The sequence below is a fragment of the Vombatus ursinus genome, unplaced genomic scaffold (assembly GCF_900497805.2).
Source record: "Vombatus ursinus unplaced genomic scaffold, bare-nosed wombat genome assembly UNPS02014809.1, whole genome shotgun sequence".
Classification (NCBI taxonomy): domain Eukaryota; kingdom Metazoa; phylum Chordata; class Mammalia; order Diprotodontia; family Vombatidae; genus Vombatus; species Vombatus ursinus.
The window spans coordinates 10,241,690-10,268,188 of record NW_020954587.1 but is presented as its reverse complement, the minus strand read 5'-3'; the positions used below and the strand labels follow the sequence as shown (position 1 = coordinate 10,268,188).

At 37.1% G+C, this 26,499-nt stretch overlaps 1 protein-coding gene across 2 annotated transcripts in view; it reads left to right on the top strand.

Moving 5' to 3' along the window:
• EFHC2 (EF-hand domain containing 2) overlaps positions 1 to 26,499 on the top strand; it is a 257,613-nt gene that overhangs the window by 152,341 nt on the left and 78,773 nt on the right. The window contains exons 8-11 of one of the 2 annotated variants that reach the window (XM_027875590.1): positions 689 to 854; positions 7,659 to 7,801; positions 13,055 to 13,251; positions 16,661 to 16,794. In XM_027875590.1, coding sequence (XP_027731391.1) covers positions 689 to 854; positions 7,659 to 7,801; positions 13,055 to 13,251; positions 16,661 to 16,794 — 640 coding nt within the window. The remainder of the gene's footprint in view (positions 1 to 688; positions 855 to 7,658; positions 7,802 to 13,054; positions 13,252 to 16,660; positions 16,795 to 26,499) is intronic. The other variant, XM_027875591.1, reaches the window with a different exon arrangement.

Genomic DNA, 26,499 nt, shown 5'->3' with positions numbered 1-26,499 from the left:
TGCTATTGCCTTCCCTTCTAAGTTCACCTTGTTATCTGATGTATGTTTTTGTTGTCTTTCCCTTTGTAAACTCCTTGAGGGCAGGGATTGTTTCTCCCCTTCGCCTCCTTTGTATCCTCAGGGCTTGGCACAGTGCATGGCACTTGGTAAACCATTTATGCTCGTGGATTGATTGATGTGGCTTTTCAGGAGGTTCAGGTAATATATGAAAAAAGAGATGGGAGAGGAAGGATTGAAAGCAAGCTGAGTCCATTCCTTTTTTTTAACGAAATTCTTTTAATGAATGATTTTAAATCTATATAGTAGTTCTGGTTGAAGGCAGAAGAAGGGTAAAATTACAGGTTAAAAATGTGGATATGGGTGATAGGTTTTCTACATTTTTTAGCATAACTTCATATCTCTCAGTAAATTAGAGGAAAAACAACTAGATAAAAGAAATCTTATCTAGATATCAGCATGTGGTGACAAAGGATAACTGTTTATTTTACTTTTGCTATTTGGACTTTTTTCTCCCATATTTGAATATGTAGACCACTTTGTGAATTTTGTGCTTTTTGCAAACTTGGTTGTAACATTCTCCCAGGGTTTTGCTATATTTTAAAATAATTTAAAATAGTCCACACAGATCTTCATATTCATCCTAATAAGAGGATTGAAAACACTGATTTGTTTTCCTGTTTTGTTATAGTGGACTTTACCCCAATTCCATACAAGAATCCACCTCCTCCCAAAGTAGAAAAGACATTTCCACCGTACCATGGATATGGCTCTGAAGAGGATTCTCTTTGTTCCTGCTTAGGACTTATGCCCAAACCACCCCAGAAAGATTTCAAAAAATTTATGGAAAAAGACAGGTATCTGAACATAAGTTCTTCTCCCCCTCCCCTAAATCATTTCTAAATTTTCTTCTTGGGATTTAGGGTATACACCATGTGCTAAAGACAAATATTCTGTTCACTTAATTTACAGTTCAGTGAAATGTTGTTGTGATAATAGCCTAATATAACTTGTTCTTGCATGAGTTCTGATTTGTAACATGTATCAACTAAAGCCCGATAAAGTAAATTAATGTTCTCTCTAACTTAGATTATATTTTCTCATACATAACTCATAAGATGGCAACTCCCTAGAAAATGGTATAGGGATGTTTGATTGATTTAGAAGGGGTATTCAGTATCAGAAAGTTTTCTGGTTGAGTTCAGCAAGCAAGAAATTGTTTATGCTGCCGAAATACCACTTTTTAAAGGTAGTCTGTATGGTAAGAGCTTACTTCCAAAATGCGTGGAAAAATCAGCCCCCAAAGTCATATATACTGAATGTTTTCCATTGCCTTTCTGGTTTATTCTTCCACAGGGAGAGAAGGCATTGTAGAAAGAAGTATATAATCATAGACTAGTGAGGAATAGTGCTCAGGCAGAAAATTATAGTGTCCTACATGTGGGAAATAATGGGATGTGAGAACTGTAAAAAGGAGGGAAGAAGAAATATAGGAAGGGATTGAGAGAATGAAAAGTCTGTACCAGGTCTGTTGAAATCAGACCTGAATTCAAGTCCTTCTTTGGACAGATGTTGGCTGGGTAATCATAGACAAGTCAAAACCTCTTGTATTGAGTAACTCTAAGACCATTAAGTTGTAAAGCAGGTACTCTGTACACCACTGTATGCACTTTTTTAAAGTTTGGGTTCAGTTAGGTAAAACTGATACAATCTGTGGATGCTGTTTTCCCATATTTTGAAGTACATACAACAAAAATATGAAGGCACAGTGATTGATACTTTTTTTTATTAACAATCACTCTAAATTGACACAGATTTTTCTAGATATGAAGGTAAGAAAAGCTCTCTTGTCTTGAAATGGAATCCTTTTGCATTTTAATCTCTTATACAAGAGACCAAAATATTTTATTGTAAATTCTACCCTATACTTATTGGTGATATAATGACTCCAGCAGAAAAATTCTGTTGCTTTGTAATGAGAATTGTACTTTTGATGTATTAGCTGATTACTGTTTTTAGGGATAGTCACCTGAAATAGGTTGGAGAATAAATTTTCCCTGTTGGAAAATGAATGTTGGAAAAAATAATTCTCCTTGGTGAATAAATTGGTTTTGGATCTCAGGGGAATAGAATTTTTTTTTTAGTTTGAAGCATTCTTTTCCCATTTTGCCACTTAAAGAGTTCTGATTATAAATAGTACACTTCTATTTCTAATTCACAAGTGGTTATGAAAACGACATTCTCAGTGACATATGACTTGCAGATTAATGCTATTCTGTCACCTGGGTTGGTCCTACAGGTACAGACATCTCTAATTTTGCTTCATTCTGTCTACTAATCATTGTGTCCAGAATATACTTCCATCAAGCTCCACCCAAACCTATGACCCTGTTTCCATAGTAACCAGTACAATTCAGTAAGGAGTTCTGTGCATAAGCTAGAATAAAATAAGGTTTTAAAACAGTGAAAACCTAAGAAACAGAAGACTCAACGCAAGAAAATAAGGTGGTTCACAGATGAACCAAGTTACTTTTTTTAAAAATAACATATACTTTTGGATATAAGATTATACGACATGTAACACAAGTTGCTTAACCATGAGTTGGGGGACAAATTATGGTAAAATTTTAGTAGTTCTTTGGAGAGAAATGAAATCGAAGGAGGAAGAATTTCATAAATAAAGCAGGGCTTCTTGGCTACTGCTGAGGGTGAGCATAGAATCTTTGAGCTGGTAGGGATCTTGGAGATAAACTATTTCAACTTAATCAGTTTACTTACTGATTAGAAAACTGAGGTTCATGAAGATGAACTTGTCAACTTGTCACAGGTAGCCTGGGAAGGGGATAAGGAAAGATCTCCAGTTCCTTCACATTTCCCACAAAGTATCTTTTTTCCCCCTTCAGCTTTCTAGCTGAGCTCTTCAGCTGTTTGGAATAAATTTTTTTAAAAACTTTTATACCCGGCTTCACTAGCTTTTTGCCTCTCCAGTCTACTCAAAGGCACAGGTTTGAGGAGAGGAGCTGTGCCATCATGACTACTGTTCTGTGTGGATCGGAGAAAGCCCTACCACCCTCTTCCCTCTACATGTTCCTTCTGGAGAACTTTTACAAATTTTTGCTCTTGAGGAAAACTCCATCCTTCAGTCTTGATCCCAAGAAAACTTCCCAAGATGGCAAGTGATACAATTCCCAGGTCTTTAAGAATTTAGGTCATTTCCCAAGGCAACTAGTTCAAACCTTGCCAGAAGTACCATTGCATTTTTTTTTAAAAGGATAGATCTGGTTCCAGGCACCAAGGAACAGTGATTGAGATAAAACAAATGAATGTGTCAGAATAGCAAACAATATGAGGGTATTTATAAACATTTTTGTTGTTGTTTTGTTCAGTCATTTTCAGAAATGTCCAACTCTTTCTGACCCCATTTTGGGGTTTTCTTGGCAGAGATACTGGATTGATTTGCCATTTTCTTCTCTAATTTATTTTACAGTTGAGGAAACTGAGGCAAACAAGGTTAAGTGACTTGCCCAGGGTCACTCAGCTAGTAGGTGTCTGAGGCTGTATTTGAACTCAGGAAGATGAGTCTTGCTGACTCCAGGCCTGGCACCGTACCCACTCCGTCACATAACTGCCCCAGCTAAGTGTGCTAAACTGTATGTTAGAGTCTGAGAAATTAGGAGAAATTAGGAGATGCATGAAAGCTGGCACAATCATGCAAGGCTTGACAGAACATGTAGGACTTCATCTGGACCTTGAAAGACAGGTGGGATTTGGGATGGGCAAAAAGGGAGAATGATGAAGATATTGCAGGTGGAAGCAATAAGAACAGTGACAGAGGCATGAATGAGCATGGCAAAGGAGAGTGAGCAACTTGGCCTGACTAAAGTGGGGGCAGGGTGGGGTCTTCATTGAAGAACAGTGGAAAGAAAATTTGGATAGGGAGGAATTAGCCAAGTCATGGAGGGCCATTAGAGCTAGGTGGAGAGCAGATCAATGATGTGGTAGGAGACAGAGAGCCATTTAATGATTTTGTAGCAGAATCAGCATTGGATTTGGAGACTGGAGGATATTTATTCAAATGCAGGATCTGGATTACATTTTATTTTATTTTATTTTATTTTATTTTATTTTATTTTATTTTATTTTATTTTATCTTATTTTTATTCATTTATTTTGCTTTTTGGTGAGGCAGTCGAGGTTAAGTGACTTGCCCAGGGTCACATAGCTAGTAAATGTCAAGTGTTTGGTCTGAGGCTGGATTTGAACTCAGGTCCTCCTGACTTCAGGGTTGGTGCTCCATCCACTGTGCCTGGATTACATTTTATATGACTTTGGGGAAGTCTCTTCACCTCTCTGGGCCTCAGTTTCCTCTGTAAAATGTGGAAGCGGGACTAGAATTTTCTAAAGTCTCTTCCAGCTGACCAGGAAAATAACATGATTGAAACTAGTGGTTAAGTAAGATTAGATATATATTTACTACTGAGTTACATTAATTTTGCTAAAGATTTAGTCTTTTTTAGTTTCTAACCTAACTGCTGAAATCTGCAATCATAATTTAGATCGACGAGTGTGTAATCCTTAACATTCTTTGTATATTACAGAGGTCCTAAGGTCAGAGAATAGTAATAAAATATATATTTGATATTGAATTAAGCTAGTCACTTAGAAGTTTTAGTGAAACTAAAGTACTATAATTTATAAATTAGCAGTATAAATTATATGGCATATATATGCATATATATTATTAATGTTTCACAGAGGGCAAAACTAGTATCAGATTTATTTCTAGACACAATAAGACTAATCCCTACCTTATAAGAGAGTGGACTACTAGAGAAAAATGGCCATTGTGGGTTCAGTAATTATTAAAGTTTAGTAGAGAACTAGAAACTGAAGAGGTACCCCTCACTTGGGAAAGTTATGGTATACGATTGTGACAGAATACTATTGTTCTTATAGAAATGATAGATAGGGCGGTTTTAGAAATATCTAGGAAGACCTACATGAATGGATGCAGAATCGAAGTGAACAGAATCAGTAGAACAATTTATATAATAACAACAGTATTGTAAAGAAAAACAACTTTGGAAGACTTACAACCTCTAATCTATACCGGAACCACAGTTCCGGAAGACTTATGATGAAACATGGTACCCACCTACTGAGAAGTGATGGACTCAGTACAGAATGAGACTTTTTTTTTCTTGGGCATGGCCAGTGAGGGAATTTGTTTTACCTGTCTGTACATATTTGTCATAAGAGTTTTATTTTTTCCTTATTTTTCAATTGGGGAGGGGTGTGGTGGAAGGGAGAAAAGTTTGATTTTTGTTAACTAAAAACATTTTATTAAAAATTAAAATTTAATGAACATACTTGACATTTATCCAGTGCTTTAAAGCTTGCAAGCCACTTTATATAAACCATACTTTTTGATTTTCATGACAATCTTGTGAAGTAGTTACTGCAGATACCAGTATAACCATTTTACAGATGAAGAAACTGAGGCTTAGGGTTTTGCCTATAGATATAGAACTAGTAAATGTTAGGGAGTTGGTGGGAGAGTAGAATGGAGATTTCAACTCATATCTTCTTTTCTCCAAGTCCAAGAACCTTTTCTGCCCCATTCTTCCTTTCATATGTTGATTTATGAGCATTCTTCAGCTGGCTTGCAGGCAGCAACTCAGTGTATCTTTAGCTCAAATCTCTAGGATGATCCACAGAAGTGAAGGAGCCCCTTTTCTCCTCTGTGACTTGGAGATGCTAATTTTTGCACCCTTCTGAGAAAGGAAGGAATGAAATCTAACATAGGGCAGTCTTGCAAATAGCTACTTTTGCATTTGTCTAGATGTGTTCCAAGAAAGGAAATCATGATGACCTGAGTTATTCTGCTGAACCTCCTCTAAACTGGACAGATTGCTCTACAAATTGCTTAAAAGATATGACTTAGTGCTGTTAGAGTTAGATTTTCATTGTTAAAGACCTCCCATGATTGAGTCATTGGTAATGGAGCTGAATGTTCACCTCTCTCAAACACCCCATTAGTTGATGCCAGTACACATACTTCTACAGATAGACCCTAGATTAGTTTTCTTAGGGACTAGACAGTTGCTTTTTGGGGTCATTGCTTGATTTTAACTTTTGGTCTAATTTTGAAGGATAACAGAACTTGACCTATAGGCTTCATTTTAATCTGTCTAGATCTTATTTATTAACTATTACTTTGGATTGTGCAATTTGATAAACATCTATTGAGCAAAATATTGTATTAAATGTTCTTGGTGATACAAAGAGAAACAAAAAGTGATTTTTACCTCAAAGAACTTAAAATTTGAGGTATAATTGTGTGGGGATGGAAGTGCTGCATAAGAAATGCAAATTATCAAACATCAGAGTATAATTAGTGTCACAAGAGAGGCACAAAGTGAAATGGATGATGAGTACTGAGTGAGTGGTCTCCTTTCTTGGGATCTGGGTATGGATGCACATATAAATAAGATGTTGATTGTGAATCTTTGATGAGATTTTAGGCTGGCTAGATTAGGAGACATAACCAACCATTGAGCTAATTAATGCATCACAAATACAAAATCTAGGTCATGTTTTATTGGGAAAAAATTTTGAAATTAAGGTCAAACAAGTTGACTTCAAAATCCTACCTTTATGACCTTAGTCAAGTCACTAGGCCTCAGTTTCTTTATTTGTAAAATGAGGGTGTTAGATTGGATGTCTTCAAAGGTCCTTTCCAGTTCTAGATTAATGACCCCTTGATTGTACGGCAAAAGATCTATCGTTTTTCATCATAGGGAATGCCTGGTATGAAAACCTCAAATACTAATGCAGTTTTCAACTAGTTTATGACTTAATAGGTAAGTCTTAAGCGTTGCTTGAGATTAAGAAAGGTTAAAAGAAAAAAGATTGGCCCAGGATGACATAACCATCAGAGGAGGAGCCTGAGTCCAGGTCTTCCTCACTCCAAACCTATCACTCTCTCCGTGCCACCTCTCTGATTTAGGTGACATTATTTAAATTAATTAAATTAATGAAAATTTCTGTATTTCGGTGACATTATTTTATTGGTGGACAGCTAGGTGCCACAGTGGATAGAGGGCCAGACTTGGAGTCAGGAAGACCTGAGTTCAAATCTAGCCTCAGACATTTACTAGCTGTGTGACCCTGAGCAAGTCACTTAACCCTGCATGCTTCAGTTTCTTCATCTGTAAAATGAGCCGGAGAAGGAAATGGCAAACCATTCTGGTATCTTTGCTAAGAAAACCCCAATTGGAGTCATGAAGAGTCAGACACAACTGAATCATTCATGACTGAACAACAACAACATTACCTATGTTCAGAGTCTCAGGTAGGTGGCAACAACAGATGTTCTTACATGTTAGGGAGGGAAAGTCTCCTGGAAAATCTAGAACCTTCCCACTTTAGTATCTTCTCATTTATTTTAGAGAATTTATTTTGCAGTTTAAAATTACAAAATGATCTTTTAGTGTGTTTAGATAAAATTACATATCTCATAATGGAAAGAATTTAAGATCTAGGGAACCAGCGGCCTCAAGGCAGGTTCCCCACTCCTGGGTAAGTACATCTGAGAGAAGAAGAAAAAATAAAAAATATCGTAAACCCTCATTTTGTCCCGTTTTCCCCTTTCTGTTTAGCTTTGGCCTTGTGAGTCACGTACTTCGGTTTCTTGCAAAACTTGATACGGAAGATTGTGTTGACAAGGACCGGAGATTCATCATTTCTTATTATCTCAGTGATGACAGCCTTTCAGTGTATGAGCCTCGAATGAGAAACTCAGGTGAGAGTTTCAGGGTCACAGATTTAGAGTCAGAAGGGACCTGAAAAACTATGTAGTCCAGCCCATGCCTTTTATAGGTGAAGAGACAGAGGGGGCAGCTAGGTGGCACAGTGAATAGAGCACTGGCCTTAAAATTAGGAGGACCTAAGTTCAAATCTGGCCCCTGACACTTACTAGCCGGGTGACCCTGGGCAAGTCGCTTAACCCCAGTTGCCTTCAAAAAAGAAAGAAAGAAAGAAAAGAAAAAACGGAAGTTCAAAGTGGTGCCACCTGGATAAGAGCAGTAGTTGGCAGAGCTGGGCCTTGAAACCCAGTGATCTAACACTGGATCTAGTGCTCTGCCCACTATACAACACAGTCCTTTTGTAACATTTGATGATGCATTGTTCTGAAACATAGTAAAGGTGATCTATATGCCTGGTTTGTATCCTCTAGATGTCAGCATGTGATCTTGATATTTCTTTCTTTTTTTTTTCTTTTTTAGCATTTATTTCTTTCTAGCATGCTTTGCAAATATTTTTTCTCACCTTCTGAGACATTTTGAGAAATTCTATATTTAGGTAAATACCCTGGCTTCTAACTTACATGTCTTCTTGGATAGATTACCTCTTGCACCAAATATTAACCCTCCTCTTTGGTACCTGAAACTCTTCACAAGTAGCCCCTTCCTATATTTCCAGACTTTTTACCCATCGCTTCCTTCCTTGCACTCCATAGAGTTCTGCCATAATACTGTCATGCTAGCTGGTCCTCCCACTCACGATACTCTATCTCCTGCCTTTTCCCCATGCCTAGAAGACTACACTTCCCAATTTAAATGGCGCCTTCTGCAGGAAGTCTTTTTAAGTCCCCTGGGCTTCTAGGGCCTTCTCTGTATGGATGTTTTATATACCTATTTATATACACATTATCTCCTCCATTAAATTCTAAACTCCTTAAGGATGAGAACTGTTATCCCTTTTCCTTTGTTTCTCCAGTACTTGGCACAGTCCCTGGCACATAGTAAGTCCTTAATAAATGCTTGCTAGTTAAAGAAGTTGGAGGGGGGCTCGTCATCTTTCTTGACTTAGAAAGGCGTATGTTTGCACCAGTCTGAGTTGGAGTGAATGAAGTCTAACTGAGGGCAAGATAGCAACTGAAACTTTCTCCCTAGTCTAGACAGGTTGGTTTCCTCAGTCAAGGCAGAATGTACCAAGACAAAGTCGTTAGGTAAATTAGCATAATTCACTAACAACAACAACAAAAATAGCTAATTTTGAGACCATTGGTCATAAAAAAATGAATCTTTATTTGGGAGAGAGTAGACAGAGAAGGGTCTGGACCCTTATATGGCTTTCCCAGAATGGAAACTACCTTTACTGGATTGTCATCTCCTTTTAAACTACTATTTCTAGAGATTTACCTGGGGCACTGAGATATTAAGTGAGTTGCTTCTTGGTAATAAATAAATTAATGTAGATAGTGCTGTGATTTTTATCATATTAGATTGTCCTACCTATAAGCAATATATTTTTTCCAGTTATTTAGATCAGAAATAGAACTTGAGCTCAGTTTTTCCTGACTCTGTCTGGCCCTTTATCTACCATACCATTCTACCTTTTCCTACCCATCACAAGTTATAAGAAAAATCCTTATAAATAAAAAATAATTCTCTATGACTTGTCTACTCTTGGACCTTTCAGCTACCAAGATGGTTAAAGCTGTGAACACACAAGCCAGTAACAGGGAGCTCAGTAGCATGTCAATACATGCGTGGTCATTAGATTGATCATAGTTCTTAACAGCTTTCAAAGTTATTTGTTTTTACAGGGTTGTTGTTGTTGTATAAATGCTTCTTCTAGTTCTGTTGACTTCACTCTACATCACTTCATAAAAATCTGTCTGTATCTTTTTGCCACATCAAAAGAACTGCTATGGATATTTTTGTACATTAAGGACTTTTTTTCTTCTTTGATTTCTTTTGGAAAAAGGCCTAACAGTGGTATAGCTGGGTGAAGCTACACACAGATTAATAATTTTTTTGTGTATAATTCCACATTACTTTCCAGAATGATTGTACATATTCATAGGTTCATTAACAGTGCATCAATGTGTCTGTTTTCCTGTAACTTCTGAAACATTTATAATTTTCCTTTTTTGTCATCTTTGCCACTCTAAAGAGTGTGAAGTGGAATCTGAGAATTATTTTAATTTGCATTTTTTCTAGTTATTATTGATTTGGAGCATTTTAGGGGGAGGTATGGCTATAGAGAGCTTGGATTTTTCCCTTGAGAACTGTCTATTCTTATCCATATACCATTTATCAATTGGGGGATTATTCTTTTTTTTAATTTGAATAAATTTCTTATTCATCTTTGAAATGAAATTTTATTAGAGAAACTTACTATAAACATTTCCCCCACTTAATTGTTTCCCTTTTAACCTTAGCTTTATGAGGTTTGTTTGTGCAAAACTTTTAAAAATTTCTCTGTTTCTCTGTTTTGTTTATGATGTGACTTTTTATATCTTGGTCACATATCCATTTGGAGCTTATCTTTGTATAAGTTATGAGGTGTTGGTCTAATTTCTTCCATATTGCTGTTCAGCAGTTTTGTTAAATAGTGAGTCCTAATTTTATCAGTTGTCTTTATTGAATACTATTAGATATACCTTCTCTGTATTGTTTACCTAATTCATTCCACTGATTAATCTCTCTGTTTCTTGACCAGTATCAAATTATTTTAATAATAGCTTCTTTGTAGTATAGTTTGAGCTTTGGCACTGGTAGGTCCTCTTTGTTTCCATTTGTTTCCATTATTTCTTTTGAAATTCTTGACCTTTTTTCCCTTCTAAATGAATTTTGTTATTATTTCTTCTTGTTCTACAAAGTAATCCCTTGATACTTTGTTTAGAATGACATTGAATAAATAAATTAATTTAGGTAATATTGTCATTTATATTATATTGATGTGTCCTACCCATGAACAATTAATGTATTTTTCCTATTATTTAGCTCTGTTTTTATTTCTATAAATAGTTGCTTGTAGTTTTACTTATATAGTTCTTATATACACCTTGGAAGGTAGATTCCCAGGTGTTTTCTGTATGTTTTGGAATTTCTCTTTCTACTTTCTCAGTTTGTTGTGATGCTCTGGATAGAAGTTTAAACTGTGTTCAATTCAAATCAAGCATTTATTAAGTGCCTGCTATGTGCAAGGAATTATGCTTAGTGCTGGTGATGTAAAGACAACAATAAAACAATAATTGTCCTCAAGGAGATTACATTTTACAAGAACTAAGGTACTTCCCAACTCTAAAATTCTTTGATTCTGTGAATCTAGTAGAAAGGGAGAAAATAAACATTTAGTAAGCACCTGTTGTGTGCCGGGGGGCAGCTAGGTGGTACAGTGGAGAGAGGGCTGGGACATGAGTCAGAAAGACTCATCTTTATTAGTTCAAATCTGGCCTCAGACACTTACTAGTTGTGTGACCTGAGCAAGTCACTTTACCATGTTTGCCTCAGTTCCTCATCTATGAAGTGATCTGGAGAAGGAAATGGCAAACCACTCCAATATCTTTGCCTAGAAAACCCCAAATGCGGTCATGAAGAGATGAACATGACTGGAAAATGACTGGATAACAACATGTACCAGGTATTGTGCCAAGTACTTTACAAATATTATCTCATTTGATCTTTACAACAATCCTGTGAGGTACATACTATTATTATTCCCAAAAGTGAGTGAATGAATAGCCCTGAAGAAGACTTAGCAAGCCCTCTCACCAGAGGTGCCAATCTTTCCTCAACATTGCATACACCCATCGCCCAACTTTCACCTGTGGCTCCAAGAAGTTGTAGCATGTGCAGTGGCCCCTCTCCAAGAAAACCATCTTGGCAGACAGGTTACACTAGACTGAGGGTAACCGATGGATCTCAAACTCATTGGTGAGTTAGGGGAATATCTACCTCAAGCATGTGGAGACTTCCCCCAACAGAATGGGCAGATGAGAGCAATTTGTGCTAATGGGCCATGAAGGCGGTAGAAGCAGGCTCTGTGGAGTGCTTAGAACTTAGTCAGACATTGAAGATGCCAAGGTCATCCACTGCTTCCTCAGACACTGCCCTTTGTCTTTTGACTTTTGTCTTACCATTGAACTTCAATGACTGGAAGAGAGGGTGAAGCTGGCAACTCTGCCTCACTTAAATCCAATTCATACATAAGTCAAGACATCACCCATCATCCACTATTTTACCATTTTATTTTTTACTATTTTACTTTTTTTAAAATTTTACTATGTTATTATTTCTGACCTATGATAGAGCCTTTTGACACTTTGCCTTGACCCTAACATTGTAATGTCATTGTTCCTCTTAAAATATGAAAGACAAACAACAACAGCATTATTCCCATTTTGCAGTTGAGGAAAGTGAGGCAAACAGGTTGAGTGAATTGCCCCTGGTCCCACAGCTAGCAAGTGTCTGAGGCTGGATTTGAACTCAGGTCTTTGTCACTCCAGTCCAGCACCCTATTCACTGCCCCACCTAGCTACCTTATTAACCTCTACTCATAAAAGTATTTCACACCAATGCAGCAGTCAGCTACAGTCTTCATATACACATCTAATCAACACTTAATTATAAATCTGCCTTGCATCATTCTCTTATCATTTGCCATATGTCTGTTAGTATGTCCATGTACATGATATTTAGCTTCTTGGCTAGATTGTAAGCTTCTTGAGGGAGGAATCAGACTCTTCTCAAAGCCTTGTAACAACAAAAATAGAGCACTCAATAAACACATGAATGGATTGACCATTGCTTGATCTAAAAAGAGAGTAGGCAGAAGAAAGACTGTAGCACTTCATTTTAGGAGAGTGCAAACATTCCAGTGCTTTCTAATCTACTTGTCTATTGGTCTGAATGAACATTGATGTGAAATAGAAGTCTAGATTAAATTATATGCCCTGTGTATATGAAAAAAAAACATAGTATTAATGGAGAGAACCATGGAATTGGAAACCTGAATTCCATCCATGGACAGTTGATAAATCCTGCCATGTTTCTAAGAGTCTCTGTTGTTTTTTTTTTCCTATCCATATAATTGTACAACCTGTTTCAAAGAGGTGTTGAGTCAATCTCTGTCATTTGGAAGGTGCTATAGAAGATGTGAGTTACTTTTTTTTTTTTTTTTTACAAAAGCAAGGCACAAAAGTTTTTTGTTTGTATGTTTTAGAGCAAGAACTAATTATTTGCCATCCCTTCTCTTTCTCTAGGGGTACTTGGTGGGAAATTCCTGGAAAGAGGTCGCATAAAGAAACCCGGACAATTACTTTTTAAGAGTGAGCCCTCTGAGTTCTACAAGGCTCAGGATCTGTTTGTTGGTGCCCACGTTTGCTTCAATGGACATATCTTCATTTTGTTGAATGGTGATGAATATGCCTTCACCTACATGGAACAGCATGCAGATGAGGTGAGTAGACCTTTCCCTCCCAACTTTTTGTCTTACCTTTTGAGTAAACTACATTCTTTCTCCCTCCATGCACAGCATCCCTATTTCTCTCCCCCACCCCTTCTTTTCACCACTGGTTTTATGTTGTTCGTTCACCGAGGAACCTGGCATGTGTAATGGAACTGCACAACTTAACCATCGGTCTTGCCACAGAGACCAGTCCGTTGTCCAGTCTGTTTATGCCTGTGAGATGGTGCCTCCAGGGATCTTGAATTCAGGTCACATTTGCCATACAAAACCACACAGTGCAGTCAAGTTTCCTGGTTTTTATGCTGACACTGATACTGTTTCAGAAAAAGATTCAACACCTATAGAAAAGCAATCAAATTTGGCAGCACATTTTGTACTGTTCCAGTTAATTTGCTTATGCTGATAGTAAAGGAATAGATGTTAACCAAACAGAAGTCCTACAGGAATCTTATAGTTGTTATGGCTGCAGCTTCTTACAACCAGGGTCACCTGAGGCATTGGCGTAAATAAGAATCCAGGAAGAGATAAGCTCAATCTGGTTAGAGAGAATTAGGGGAGGCTTGCTATGGGGAAGGCAGAGGAATGTTGCTGTTCTTAGTGTGTTACAGAATTTCTAAGCAAGTAATGATAATAAATTTTTTTTTTAGTTTATATAGTATCTTTGCATTGAAGAATTCAGCATACACGAACAGTTTAGGAACTATCTGCCAGTTTGCATCAAGCTAAAATTATATTATCATCTATTTAATAGAATAATGATGATAATTTTTTGTTGTTGCTGTTAAGTTGTTTCGATTGTATCCAACTCTTCATGACCCCCATTTGGGGTTCTCTTGGCAAAGATTCTGGAGTGGTTTGCCGTTTCCTTCTCCAGCTCATTTTACAGATGAGGAAACTGAGGCAAATAGGGATAAGTGACTTGCCCAGGGTCACAAAGCTAGTAAGTGTATGAAGCTGGATTTGAACTCAGGCCAGCACTCTATCCATTGCAATTTTACATGAGTGTAATAATATGTAGCATTTTGATGCAGATCCTGTCAGTGTTATCTCATCTGGCCTTAAAATGTTCCAGTGGAATAAGTTGCTGAGATAAACCTCAACAAATTAAATCTTATTTTTGTCACAGATGATTAGAATGCAAGTTATAGAAAAATGTCAGATTGTACGTTTTAATATATACATGTGCTTTGGACTATGATTTTGGGAGCTAATGTTTGAATTTGCTAGTCATTTCCTTTCTTTTTTTATTGTTTATATCCTTACCACAAATTTAATAATTTCTGAAAACAGTATGACTATGTTTTTACAATTTGAAATTACAGTTTTGGCTTTGAGGTAAATTATTTATTTACTTTTGATTTTGAGAGTTAGCCCAGTATAATAACTTGAAGGTTGGTCTTGGAGGCCCAGTAAAACCTGGGTTCAGATTTTATCTTTGATTCTGCTGTGTATTCACCAGCAAAATACTTTTTCATTTATTCTCTCAGTAACCCCAGAAATCTTTCTTTATTCTTTTTTTAAAATTAATTTATTTTGATTTAGCCTTTTCCTTTTTTTTCAAGTTATTGAGGTCTCAGCTTTCCAAAAGGCAAGTGTCCTCACTAGTAGAAAAAAAATAAGATATATATATATATTTAAATGATTAAAGATTATGCAAAGTTTTAAAATGCATGCTTTTCAGGATTTCACTACATGAAAGATAGAAATGCAGTTTAATATTGTACAGATTTTTATGCTACTATTCTAGATTCCTTAACCAGTCTTGCAAATAGCTCAAGAACATGGATAAGCATCATAGACTTATTCATCTACCTGTCAAATTTATGTCACTTATTGTATAGATCCCTTCTGAAGAATCACACACAGAAACACTAGCATAAATTAAGACATGCACTGGGATGTTGTGCAGGCATGGAGGGAATGATGGAGGAAGGGGGAAGAAAGGTTGGTTCTTAAGTTTTATTAAAATTCCTTCACTCACCACAATCTGGTTTCTTTCAGGCATGGGCTCCAAGTTAACCACAGGTTCTCTAACATCATTAATTGTAATAGTTGTCCTACTTTGCTGAGTGGCTAGGTAACAAGCTATACATTTATTTGCCCAATTCTGTTGTAAGTCAAATTGTTTATTTCAGGTACATAGCAAAAAAGAGGGCCTCTAATGTTGATGGGGGAAAGGAAGAGGCCCAACATATATGCCATTCAACTTTATGCTGAACTAAAGGAGTGGAGATAGAGAGGGAAGTTGAGGATGCATTCATTTCCTTTCCAGCCAGGTGACAGTGCATAGAATGCTGAACTTGGAATCAGGAAGCCCTGAGTTCAAATTCTGCCTCAGGCACTAACTAGCTGTGTGACCTAGCCTCTCTCAGCCTCAGTTTCTTCATCTGCAAAACAGAGATGACACCTAGTTGATTGCAAATCTTGAAACACCATAAAAATGGTAGCTGTTTTGTTACTGAGGAACATGAAACCTTCAATTCAATTTAACAAGCATTTATTAAACACCTTCTGTGTGCAAGGTGTTATGTTGGCTATACAAAGCCAAAAGCAAACCAACTCTGCCCCCAGGCTCCCAGGGTTTCTTTGATTAGACAGACCTTTTGCTTTGGTTATATTTCTCAGCCTCCCACTCACTACTGGACCTCTCAAGGAATACAGACAGGTCTAAGTGTCATGATAGATATCAGCTACTGGAGGGGTTCCTTAATCCTCAGCTACTATTGGAAGAGTTGACCAAAGAAAGGCAACAAACTGTCTAGTGGAACTAGTTAAGAGAGCTACATTTCAGTTTTGAGTAAATATGTAAGATGATGTTTTGGTGAGGTCTATTTTGAAGGCTATATAAGTTGAAGCACACTTAAGTAGTCAGTTTTTCACCTTAGCTTAAAATATCCTCATTCCTGTATTGGTGTTACCATGACCAAATGCTCTCCTTTCATCCTAATTCTTGAAATGTTGTATTTAATAAAATAAAATAAAATCTATTTTATTTTAAGGGGAAAAATCATATGCTATTTCTTAGTCAATTTCTTAATATTTCTCAATATTTCTTAATATCAGATAAGAAACTTTATGATCTTAAAGAATTGACTAGAGGAAATGATTTTTTGGCAGTGTTATTAATTACTTTAGAAAATTCTGATACTATTTAAACCACTGTGATTTATCTCTTTATTTTAATAATCTGGAAGACCTAAAGTTACACAAAAATTAGGAATTTTACTTGCTTAGCACCAGCAGGATTGACCCCACTAAGTCTTTAGCTATGTTTCTTTACATGTAAATACATCTCTCTCTCTGTATACACATACACACACATATATGTACCTATATACACACACACACACACATATATACATACATGTATACAATATATTTCTTTTCTTTTCTTTCTTAGTTTCCTATGAGCAACATTGAACTTATCCTGAAAAAATTGAAAGCTATTGGAAGCCCCAGTGCCAGAGAGATCAAGCTAGTCTTTGCATCCACTGATCCTAAGCACACAAAGGTGCTGGATTATGAAACATTCAGGTAAGAATGTGGGAGGCCGTCTTTTGCTTTTCCTTCAAGATTTCCCAGTCGGTATTAACAACAGATTAATTTCTGGAGTCTGTATATTTTATGGTGACATTTTTTCTTTTCTTATTACAACATGTGATCTTTTTTTTTTATATAGGGTATACAATGCTATATATAGTAGACATAATTATTAACTACTGGACTGTGGGGCAGGAGCTGCCATTTTTCATATTTATGTTCCTAACACCGAGCAGAGTACCTTGCACACTCTAGGTTGGTTGAATTGAATGTGAAAAGAAATTCAGATAGAGACACAGGAAACAGCAAGCTGGCAATAGCTTCTTCTAAATCATGACACTGAAACAGCAGAAAAATACTAGGGATCACCAAAGTGAGAAAGGGAAAATTGTATGTACAAGTGAAAAGCTGCAGCAAAAGACTTTGAAATAAGGAGAAGGGGCAAGTAGAGGATGAGATGAATAGGTAGCGTCATGAAGTCAACAAACATGAGCTTACACAGACTTTAGGAGACAGTGGAGGATAGAAAGCCCTGGCATGCTATGGTCTATGGGATCTTGAAGAGTTGGACACAACTGAACAACCGAATAACAACAACACATTCAATTAGAATTCCTGAAAGAGATGAGACAAGAGTTGCCAAATATTTTTATAAATGAAATAAGAAATATTGAAAACAAAATGAGAATGATGGAAGAAGGAATTGGAAAAGGAATTAACAGATAATCTTGCCCAGGAAATAAACTCCCTGAAAATTTGAATGGATCCAACATAAGCCAATGACTCTGTGAGACAATAAGAAATATTAAAACAAAGTCAAAAGACTGAAAATATAGAAGAAATTATAAGGTATCTATCTCATAGCAAAAACAACTGACCAGATTTTTTTTAAAAACTCAAAAAGAAAAAAAATTAAGACTACCTGAAAGTCATGACCAGAAAACTAGTCTAGATAATGTATTTCAAGAAATCTTAAAGGAAAACTGTCCAGATCTCTTAGAACCAGAAAACGAAGTGGAAATAGAAAGAATCCATTGTTCATCTCCTGAAAAAAAAACTGCAAAATGAAAATTCCCGGGTACATCATAGCCAAAATCCAGAGTTTCCAGGTCAAATTAAAAATACTACAAGTAGCCAGAAAGAAATAATTCAATTACTTTTTAAATTTATTTATTTTTAGTTTTCAACATTCACTTCCATAAGCTTTTGAGTTTTCAATTTTCTCCCCCTCCCTGCTGTCTCCACTCCCCAAGATGGTGTGTAATCTGATATAGGCTCTACATGTACATTCCCATTAAACATATTTTCACATTAGTCATGTTGTAAAGAAGTATTAAAACCAATGGGAGGAACCACAAGAAAGAAGAAACAAAACAAAACAACAAAAGAAAAAAAGAGATCAAATGGTATGCTTCCATCTGCATTCAGATTCCATAGTTCTTTCTTTGGATGTGGATGGCATTTTCCATCATGAGTCTTTTGGAGTTGTCTTAGATCCTTGCATTGCTGAGAAGAGCCAAATCTATGAAAGTTAGTCATTGAACTGTTACTGTTGTACATTGGCTGTTACTGTGTACATTGTTCTCCTGGTTCTGCTCACTTCACTCAGCATCAATCCATACAAGTCTTTCCAGGTTTTTCTGAAGTCCACCTGCTCATCATTTCTTATAACACAGTAGTATTCCATTACACTCATATACTACAACTTGTTCAGTCATTCCCCAATTGATGGGCATCCTCTCAATTTCTAATTCTTTGCCACCACAGAAAGAGCTGCTATAAATATTTTTTGTACATGTGGGTCCTTTTCCCATTTGTATGATCTCTTTGGGATACAGCCCTAGAAGTGCTATTACTGGGTTAAAGGGTATGCACATTTTTATAGCCCTTGGGCATGGTTCCAAATTGCTCTCCAGAATGGCTGGATCATTTCACAACTCCACCAACAATGCATTAATGTTCCAATTTTCCCACATCTTCGCCAACATTTTATCATTTTCCTGTTTTGTCATGTTAGTCAATCTGATAGGTGTGTTGTAGCACCTCAGAAATAATTCAAAGGGACTGAAGAGCCATGGTCAGGATCACACATGATTTGATAGTCACCACTATAAAAGAGCAAGAGATCTTAGAATATGATATTCCAGAAGGCAAAGGATTTAGACTTATAGCAAAAAACAACCTATCTAGCAAAACTGAGTGTAATCCTGGGGGCCAAGGAGGAAGGGGAAAATAGACTTATTAATGAAATAGAGGATATCCAAGTATTCCTAGTGGGCTGTGGAGGAACTTTGAAGGTCAAACATAGGAGTTAAGAGAAATTCACAAGAGACTAAGCAAGTATAAACTATTGACATTTTAATATAGTGAGATGAAAAATGTGTTCCAGTCATCTAAATCCTGTTATCAAGTCATAAAAGGAGTCTAGGAGTGGTTCTGTTATGTCGTGATGGTCTTAAAAGAAGAATGGGAAGGAAGGGGAAAAGAAATACGCATAACAGAAAGCAAAAGTAAAAAAATAGCATCAGAAGTATATTGTTGGCATTCCATTTTGTGGAAATCACAAACATTCAACTGTTGCTGTCATTTACTTGTAGTCCAATTCCCTGGCGGTTACAGAATAGCTTTACTCCATCCTTAGGTATGATCACAATTTCAATGTCATGTGGCCTTTGAGAAAAGACCACTGCATATCCATAGTCTTCTTTGAAGGGAAGGGAATACTGAATTCCTAGTTGGCTCATGTAGTTACCCACCTCTGGAAAGCAGGATCAGATTTGACAATGATCAAAATGTATCAGTGCATTGTTATCCTACCCTTAAAACTTCATTCCATACACATAGGCTTTGTAAATCTCAATGATAACTCACTTCAAGGCTTGAGCTTTGAGTAACGAGTCTTACTGATGCTCAGTCAATGAGCATTTCTTAAGCACTTGCTATATGCGAGACACTATGCTAAGTGATAGGGATACAAAAAAAAAAACCAAAAAGCAAAAAAACCCCAAACCCAGTAATCTTTATTGACTGTTCCCGTTATTGACAACTATTGAAGAGTCTACCAACTATTACTGTGTCATTCAAGATTCTTATACTATTCTTAGGTCCATACCAAAAGTCTAGTTCAAATATCAGAAATCCCTCATGAATGTCAAAATCCATGAAATGACACTAATTTTCAAACACTGCGCTTATATTTTTATAATATTGATCCACAATATCAACATCTGACCAATCAGTAAAGGAAAATTGCACTAACTGATCAATCTTTTTTTTTTTTTGGCTAGGCATTGGGGTTAAGTGACTTGCCCAAGGTCACACAGCTAGTATGTGTCGAGTGTCTGAGGCTGGATTTGAACTCAGGTCTTCCTTACTTCAGGGCCAGTGTTCTATCCACTGTGCCACCTAACTGCCTCCCTAACTGATCAATCTTAAATGGTACAGAACTGAGAACCGCTAAAAACCTTAGCTTAAAAAGGCCAAGGTCCCCCACTTCATCCTGTTCCATCTGCAGTCCTCCTGATGTATATCTGGCCACTGGACCCAGATGACTCTAGAGAAGAAAGCGAGACTGGTGACTTGGCACAGCCCTCCCTCATTTAAATCCAATTCACTTGCATGTCATGGCATCACCTCCCTGAAGTCATGGTCCTCTTTGAGAATGAAGAACAAATAACAACAGCTTATAGACTTTATGTGTTTTCCACTGCCTAGCTCAAAGCTTGTAAAAACAATAGTCCAAATCTCTTCTCAAGGCTAGTCTTCACAAATTCCCAGAATGCTGGTCAGTTCTCAAAACCCAATTACATGGGTAATGGGTGTTACAAGTGTGTAAATAAGTAGCAATAAGAGCAACATCATCCCTTAGCACACTGATATGCAGTTAAATAAGTTAATGTTCACATTAATACTGTCAAATCAGCCAAGCACAAGCTTTTATTAAGCACAGACACTCAGCTAAGTGCTAAGAATACAAAAAAAGGAAAAAAAGAAAAGAAAAAATAATCCCTTCCCTCAAGAAGCTTATATTCTATTTGGGAAAGCAAGATATATGTCAGAAATATAAGATAAATACAGAGTAGAAAAATATTAAGAAGAATAAAACGGGGGCAGCTATGTGGAGTACTGGATAGAGCATCGGCCCTGGAATCAAGAGGACCTGAGTTCAAATCCGGCCTCAGACGAAACACTTGATGTTTACTAGCTGTGTGACCCTGGGCAAGTCACTTAACCCCAATTGCCAAAAAAAAAGAATAAAATGGAAAAATAGTCACTGTATTCAAAATAAAAAATCCAGCTAAGGGACAGGGAAGAAAAATAACATAACATTAAAAGAAATAAAAGCAAATGTTAAAAGATAGCAAATTGGAGGTATCAGAATTTTAATAGCCCAACACAGAAGAATAATATTTCCCCCCAAAATAGCCAAATGTTGAACTATGTTCAACTATAAAATAAGAAAAATAAGGAAATAACATAAAACCCTAAAAATGAAAATTCAGAAAACCAAAACAAAATTTAAGTGTTTTTATTTATCTTTAATGCATGTAGCAGTACAGGAAATTATGCTTTAAAAAAGGAAGAAAAGAAGCAGGAAGAAGGAATTCAAACAGTCTCTAAACTCTCAAAGCAGAAAAGTTTAAAAAAAAATTGGCAAAGCTACCCATGTGTTGCCCCCATGTGCTCAGAGTTTGCATGTTTGCTTGTTGGAAGGTGAAAATGAAACGAAAAAGGAGGTACTCATTGTCTCCTCTGTTCTCCACTTTGATACATGGGCATTATTCGACCTGCTCCTCCTACCAGGCCTAACTCTAGTCTCTGATATAAACCCCACCCCCACAGAGAATTCTCTAGGCAGATATGGGGAGATGGGGCAAAAAATGGAGAAGGCAGTATGACCTGATAGCCTGTCGTCCTACCAGACAGCAAAAGCAATTGACTCACTTTCACCTAAGGGAAAAAGCCATGGTCTAAGCTTTATCCACTTTGGAGTGTTTATTAAAATTAATAAATCAATGTCATTCTTTCTCACTCAATTCTAAGCCTCCATTTAATACCCAGATGTACTGACAGCTAAGACAGTCAATGTTACTTGCTTTTGTTACTTCTTATTCAAAACTAATGAAATGCACAATTCAAAAGCAGTTGTGATTGACCATATTTTATGAAGAATATTTATATATTAAAGTGTGAATTAAATCAGGAATTTAAAAAAAAAAGGCAGAATAAACCTTGGATTAACACCTACCGCTCAGACAGAAAGGAAAAGGGGGTCAATGGATTCTTAGACAGTGGACGGTTTTCAACCTGAAACATGCATCTCCCTAGCCAAGAATGTCTGGTCTGGCTTCCTGGGATGAAAGCTGTGATAGACGTAGTCACATTCCTATATATGTGTGTGTGTGTGTGTGTATATGTACATACACACACACACATATATGTAAATGTGTGTATATATATACATATATGTATATATGTATTAGGTTTTTTTTTCTTTTTTGGTGAGGCAATTGGGGTTAAGTGACTTGCCCAGGGTCACACAGCTATAGTGTCGAGTGTCTGAGGCCATATTTGAACTCAGGTCCTCCTGACTCCAAGGCTTTATCCACTGGACCACCTAGGTGGCTCACCATAGTCACTCTGTACCCTAACCATGACAGGCCATTTCTCCAGTCTCTGTCTCCTTACTGCTCATTCTTAGTGGATCAATTGAATCTTCCATTCAGCCTCTTCTTGGCCTTCTGTGTCCATATGTGTGGCTGCCATGGCAGCAGCAGCAACAGTGTCCAGGGCGGCCTTGCATCTCAGCATCTTCATACTGTTTTTCTTGTGCCACAGAAAAACCCTCTCCAAACTCACTGCTTTTCATGATGGTTTCTGCTTCAAGTGAGGGGAAATAATGCTTTCTCTTTTGAGACTGAGCCCCTCTTTAGTCTGTAGGTCATAATAAGCCAAAAAATTCCATTCTGGCCAGCAGAATTTTTATTCCCAACTGTATATGCCCCGGGGTGGGGTTGGGGGGAGGGAGGGATAAAATGGGCTTCAGTAGAAAAGGGAAAATTTAAGGTCAGCTGAAAGATTTCTTATCCTAGGGACAATGTGAATGAATGAGTTCAGGAGTATGTAAATTAAATTAAACCTAGAAGACAAAGAAGGTTTTCAATTCTGACTGAGGGTTTTGACTTTTGAAAGCTATATGGGAAGAAGCCAGGCTTGATGGAGTAAAGACATGGGCCTAGAAATCAGAAAATAAGCTTATAAAAATGTAGAAGCGAGTATGTTCTGTTACTGTTTCTTAAGTTGCCCATGGCAATGATGACTGGTAACCTAGATAGCTATTAGAAGTTTAAAATATTAGAAAACTTACTTGATGTTTTATATAAGCATCAGTGTGTCTCCAAAATGTAGGTTCATAAAAGTCTAGAATATTAGATCTAGAGGGATGGTTCTCATCTTAAATTGTGCTGCCTAGCAGAGAAATACCGAAATTCTCTATGGCACACCATTCTGTCCTCAATCGCCAACTCAGACAGCTGAGTTCAGACTGAAACCAGGGAGAAGGAGGGAGCATCAGGGATGAGAGAAGCAGGATGCAGGAAGAGAAAATCCTTTTTTAAAAAGGTTTTAAGAAATAAAGACCTTTGGTAGTAAAAATTTTGTGGACCAGGTGGGAAACATGGATTTATTCCAACAATTACAGTTTATAGATAAGGAAAAGAGATTCAGAGGGGGTTATAAAGTACCTTATCCAAGGTCACACGGCTAGTTAACACTTGAAAGAAACAGATCACATATGCACTATTTAGAATTTCCAACTTTTTTGTAACAATAAGAATTTGTCATTTCTTTGCAACATGTGTATGTATATGTACAAATATGTATGTGTATATACATGTATGTATATATGTATATTATAGTTGTATAGTTTTTGAAATTCAATTCAACATGGATGTTTATCATGTGATTATTATGTAAAAGAAATTCCCCATTCAGTAAGGTTAATATAGTCACACACGGTAAGATTTTAATGTGTTAAAAAGTTGTAACATACTGTGATCCCTTTACAAAGTTCCAGCACCTTTCTGATTGGGTTAAAAATGGAACAACTTGATTGACTGAGGAAACAAACTGTCCTCACCTTTGAGGGCTTTAAATAGCAAAGCCCTGGATGAGTTTCAGATTACAAAAGCAGGAGAGATTACAAGGCTGGAGTTGCCTACTCTGGAGGGAAGGGGTCTTTTCTCCAAATTCACACACACACACACACACACACACACACACACACACACACACACACTATAGCTTTAAAGTGGAGTTACTAAACTGCAGACATTGTATCCATCAGGGAAAAGAGGCACATGCTACAGAGATATAGGAATATATGAGACTGATGACATAAAGGAAGAACCTTCAAGGAGTATCATCCCTGAAAGAGAGAAGGCAGTTGGGCCATGGAAGGAGGCAAATCCTTGGTAAACCAGCTGAGCAACCCACCCAACATAAATATGGTGCCAAAGGGTACGTGAGGACTCCATGAAGAGAGAAAAGACTTCCAGTACCAGGAATTTTTTTGTGCACATGTTTTTCAGTTGTGTCTAGCTCTTTGTGACCTCATTTAGGGTTTTCTTGGCAAAGATATTGGAATAATTTGCCATTTCCTTTTCCAGCTAATTTTCCAGATAAGGAAACTGAGGCAAATAGGGTTAAGTAACTTGCCCAGGGTCACACAGCTAGTGAGTGTCTGAGGGCAGATTTGACCTCAGGAAGGTGAATCTTGCTAACTCGAGGCCCAGTACTCTATCCACTGTGCCACCTAGCTGCCCCTAACCAGAAATTTGTTGCCATGTATTTATGGGCCACATATTTATGCTACACATGTACTTTACTACTATGGCACCATGATATCATTGGATTGAGCCCACTCTTCCCATGGATATGGTGTAGTTTTATGGAATTATGGAGAAGAATGTAATTGCTCTTATTGATATTGATCTGAGTATAGCATATCTACTGATATTGATCTGAGTATAGCATGCCATTGTTAAGAGCTAGTTGCATTTAGCAGCTAATTGTTAATGGAAAGCACACCAGTGGGGTTTCATGAGCTGTGATATTAGGAGTGTAGACCCACAAGGTTACCCCTAGAACCTAAGATAGTTGTAACCCCTTTGGGGACTTAGCCTGCAAGTATGAGTTGGGGAAGGATCCTGAAGGGAGCTACACTCTGGGGCCTCATATGGGATATATTTGGATCCCCTCCAGCAGTGACTTACTAGACATCTTGGACATTTTTTTGGATGACCTAGGAGAGATCCATTGGCCAAAAAAAAAATTAGCATTTTTATTTTATTTCATTTGGATAGTTGAGTCTCCAATTCTTTGACTTGTTATGGTCCATGGACTAGTTTTACAAGTTAGAACAATTTCTTTGAGATAGTTTTTAGATGATCGAATGCTTAAGTACTGATATCTATATAGTATATGCCTGTTATGAGTATGGAAGCTATTATGAGCAGCATGGATTTTGTATCCCTATAATACTGCTCACTATGGGAATTCATCCATGTGCAATGGATAGCATTGTATAGTAGATAGAGTACTAGAGTACTAGGCTGGAATCAGGAAGACCTGAGTTCAAATCTGTCCTTGGACCCTTACTAGCTATGTAATCCTGGGCAAGTTGCTCTACCACTTGTTGTCTCAGTTTCCTTATCTGTAAAATGAAGATCGTAATAGCAACTACCTGCCAGGGTTGTTGTGAGGATAAATGAGATACTTATAAAGCACTTAGCACAGTGCCTGGCACATATAAGTGCTGTATAATTGTTAGCTATTATTACTGTCATTCATGCTTTTTTCTTTTAAGCAGACTTAGACTGCTTGCTTTATCGTGACATGAGTGAAGGCAGTCTGTCTGAGATCCTTATGGACTGCAGGTCCATAAGATTCTAAATCTCTAGATTTCTAAATCTCTTTGGTACTTTTCTGAGTTTGTTTTCTTTTTTCTTTTTTTTAAAAACTAGGTCATTTGTCCTAGTGAGGGATGAATTCAGATCTCTCGTTGGATTCCTAAAACATTCCAGGCATCTCTGGATTAATTTCCACCCCTGCTTTTTTCAGACTAAACATGATCCTTGAATCTGTGCAATCCATATCAGAGGGGCATTTATGGGAGAAACAAAGCCTGAGCACTTTGTCCCCATGTTGGCCCAGGGACAGTTTTTTGTAGCCCTTGGTGTGCCCCTGAGGCAGAGCGATTAAGCAGAGAGGGCAAGTGCCTCAGTGCCTGCTGGTCCCAGCAGATCTGTGTCATTACACAAGGACTATGCTAAGACACTTGGGGAGATGCAAAGGTGAAATAAAGCTCTGCTCTCAATCAGGGATCATATCCAAAAAACATATGGCACTTTCTGTACCACTTGTCCATCACCACTCTGTCAAGAGGTGAGTAGCATGCTTCGTCATCAGACCTCCAGAAGACATGACTGGTCATTGCACATTGCACTGATAGACCTGGCCAGTCTTTGAAAGTTGTTTTTCTTTACAATATTATCACCCTTGTATTAACTGTTTTCCTTGTTTTACTCATGTCACTGTGTGTCAGTTTGTACTACCCAAGATTCCCTGAAATTGTCTCACTTGTCATTTCTTAGTTGTAATAAAATTTCATTATATTCATATACTACAATTTCTTTAGCT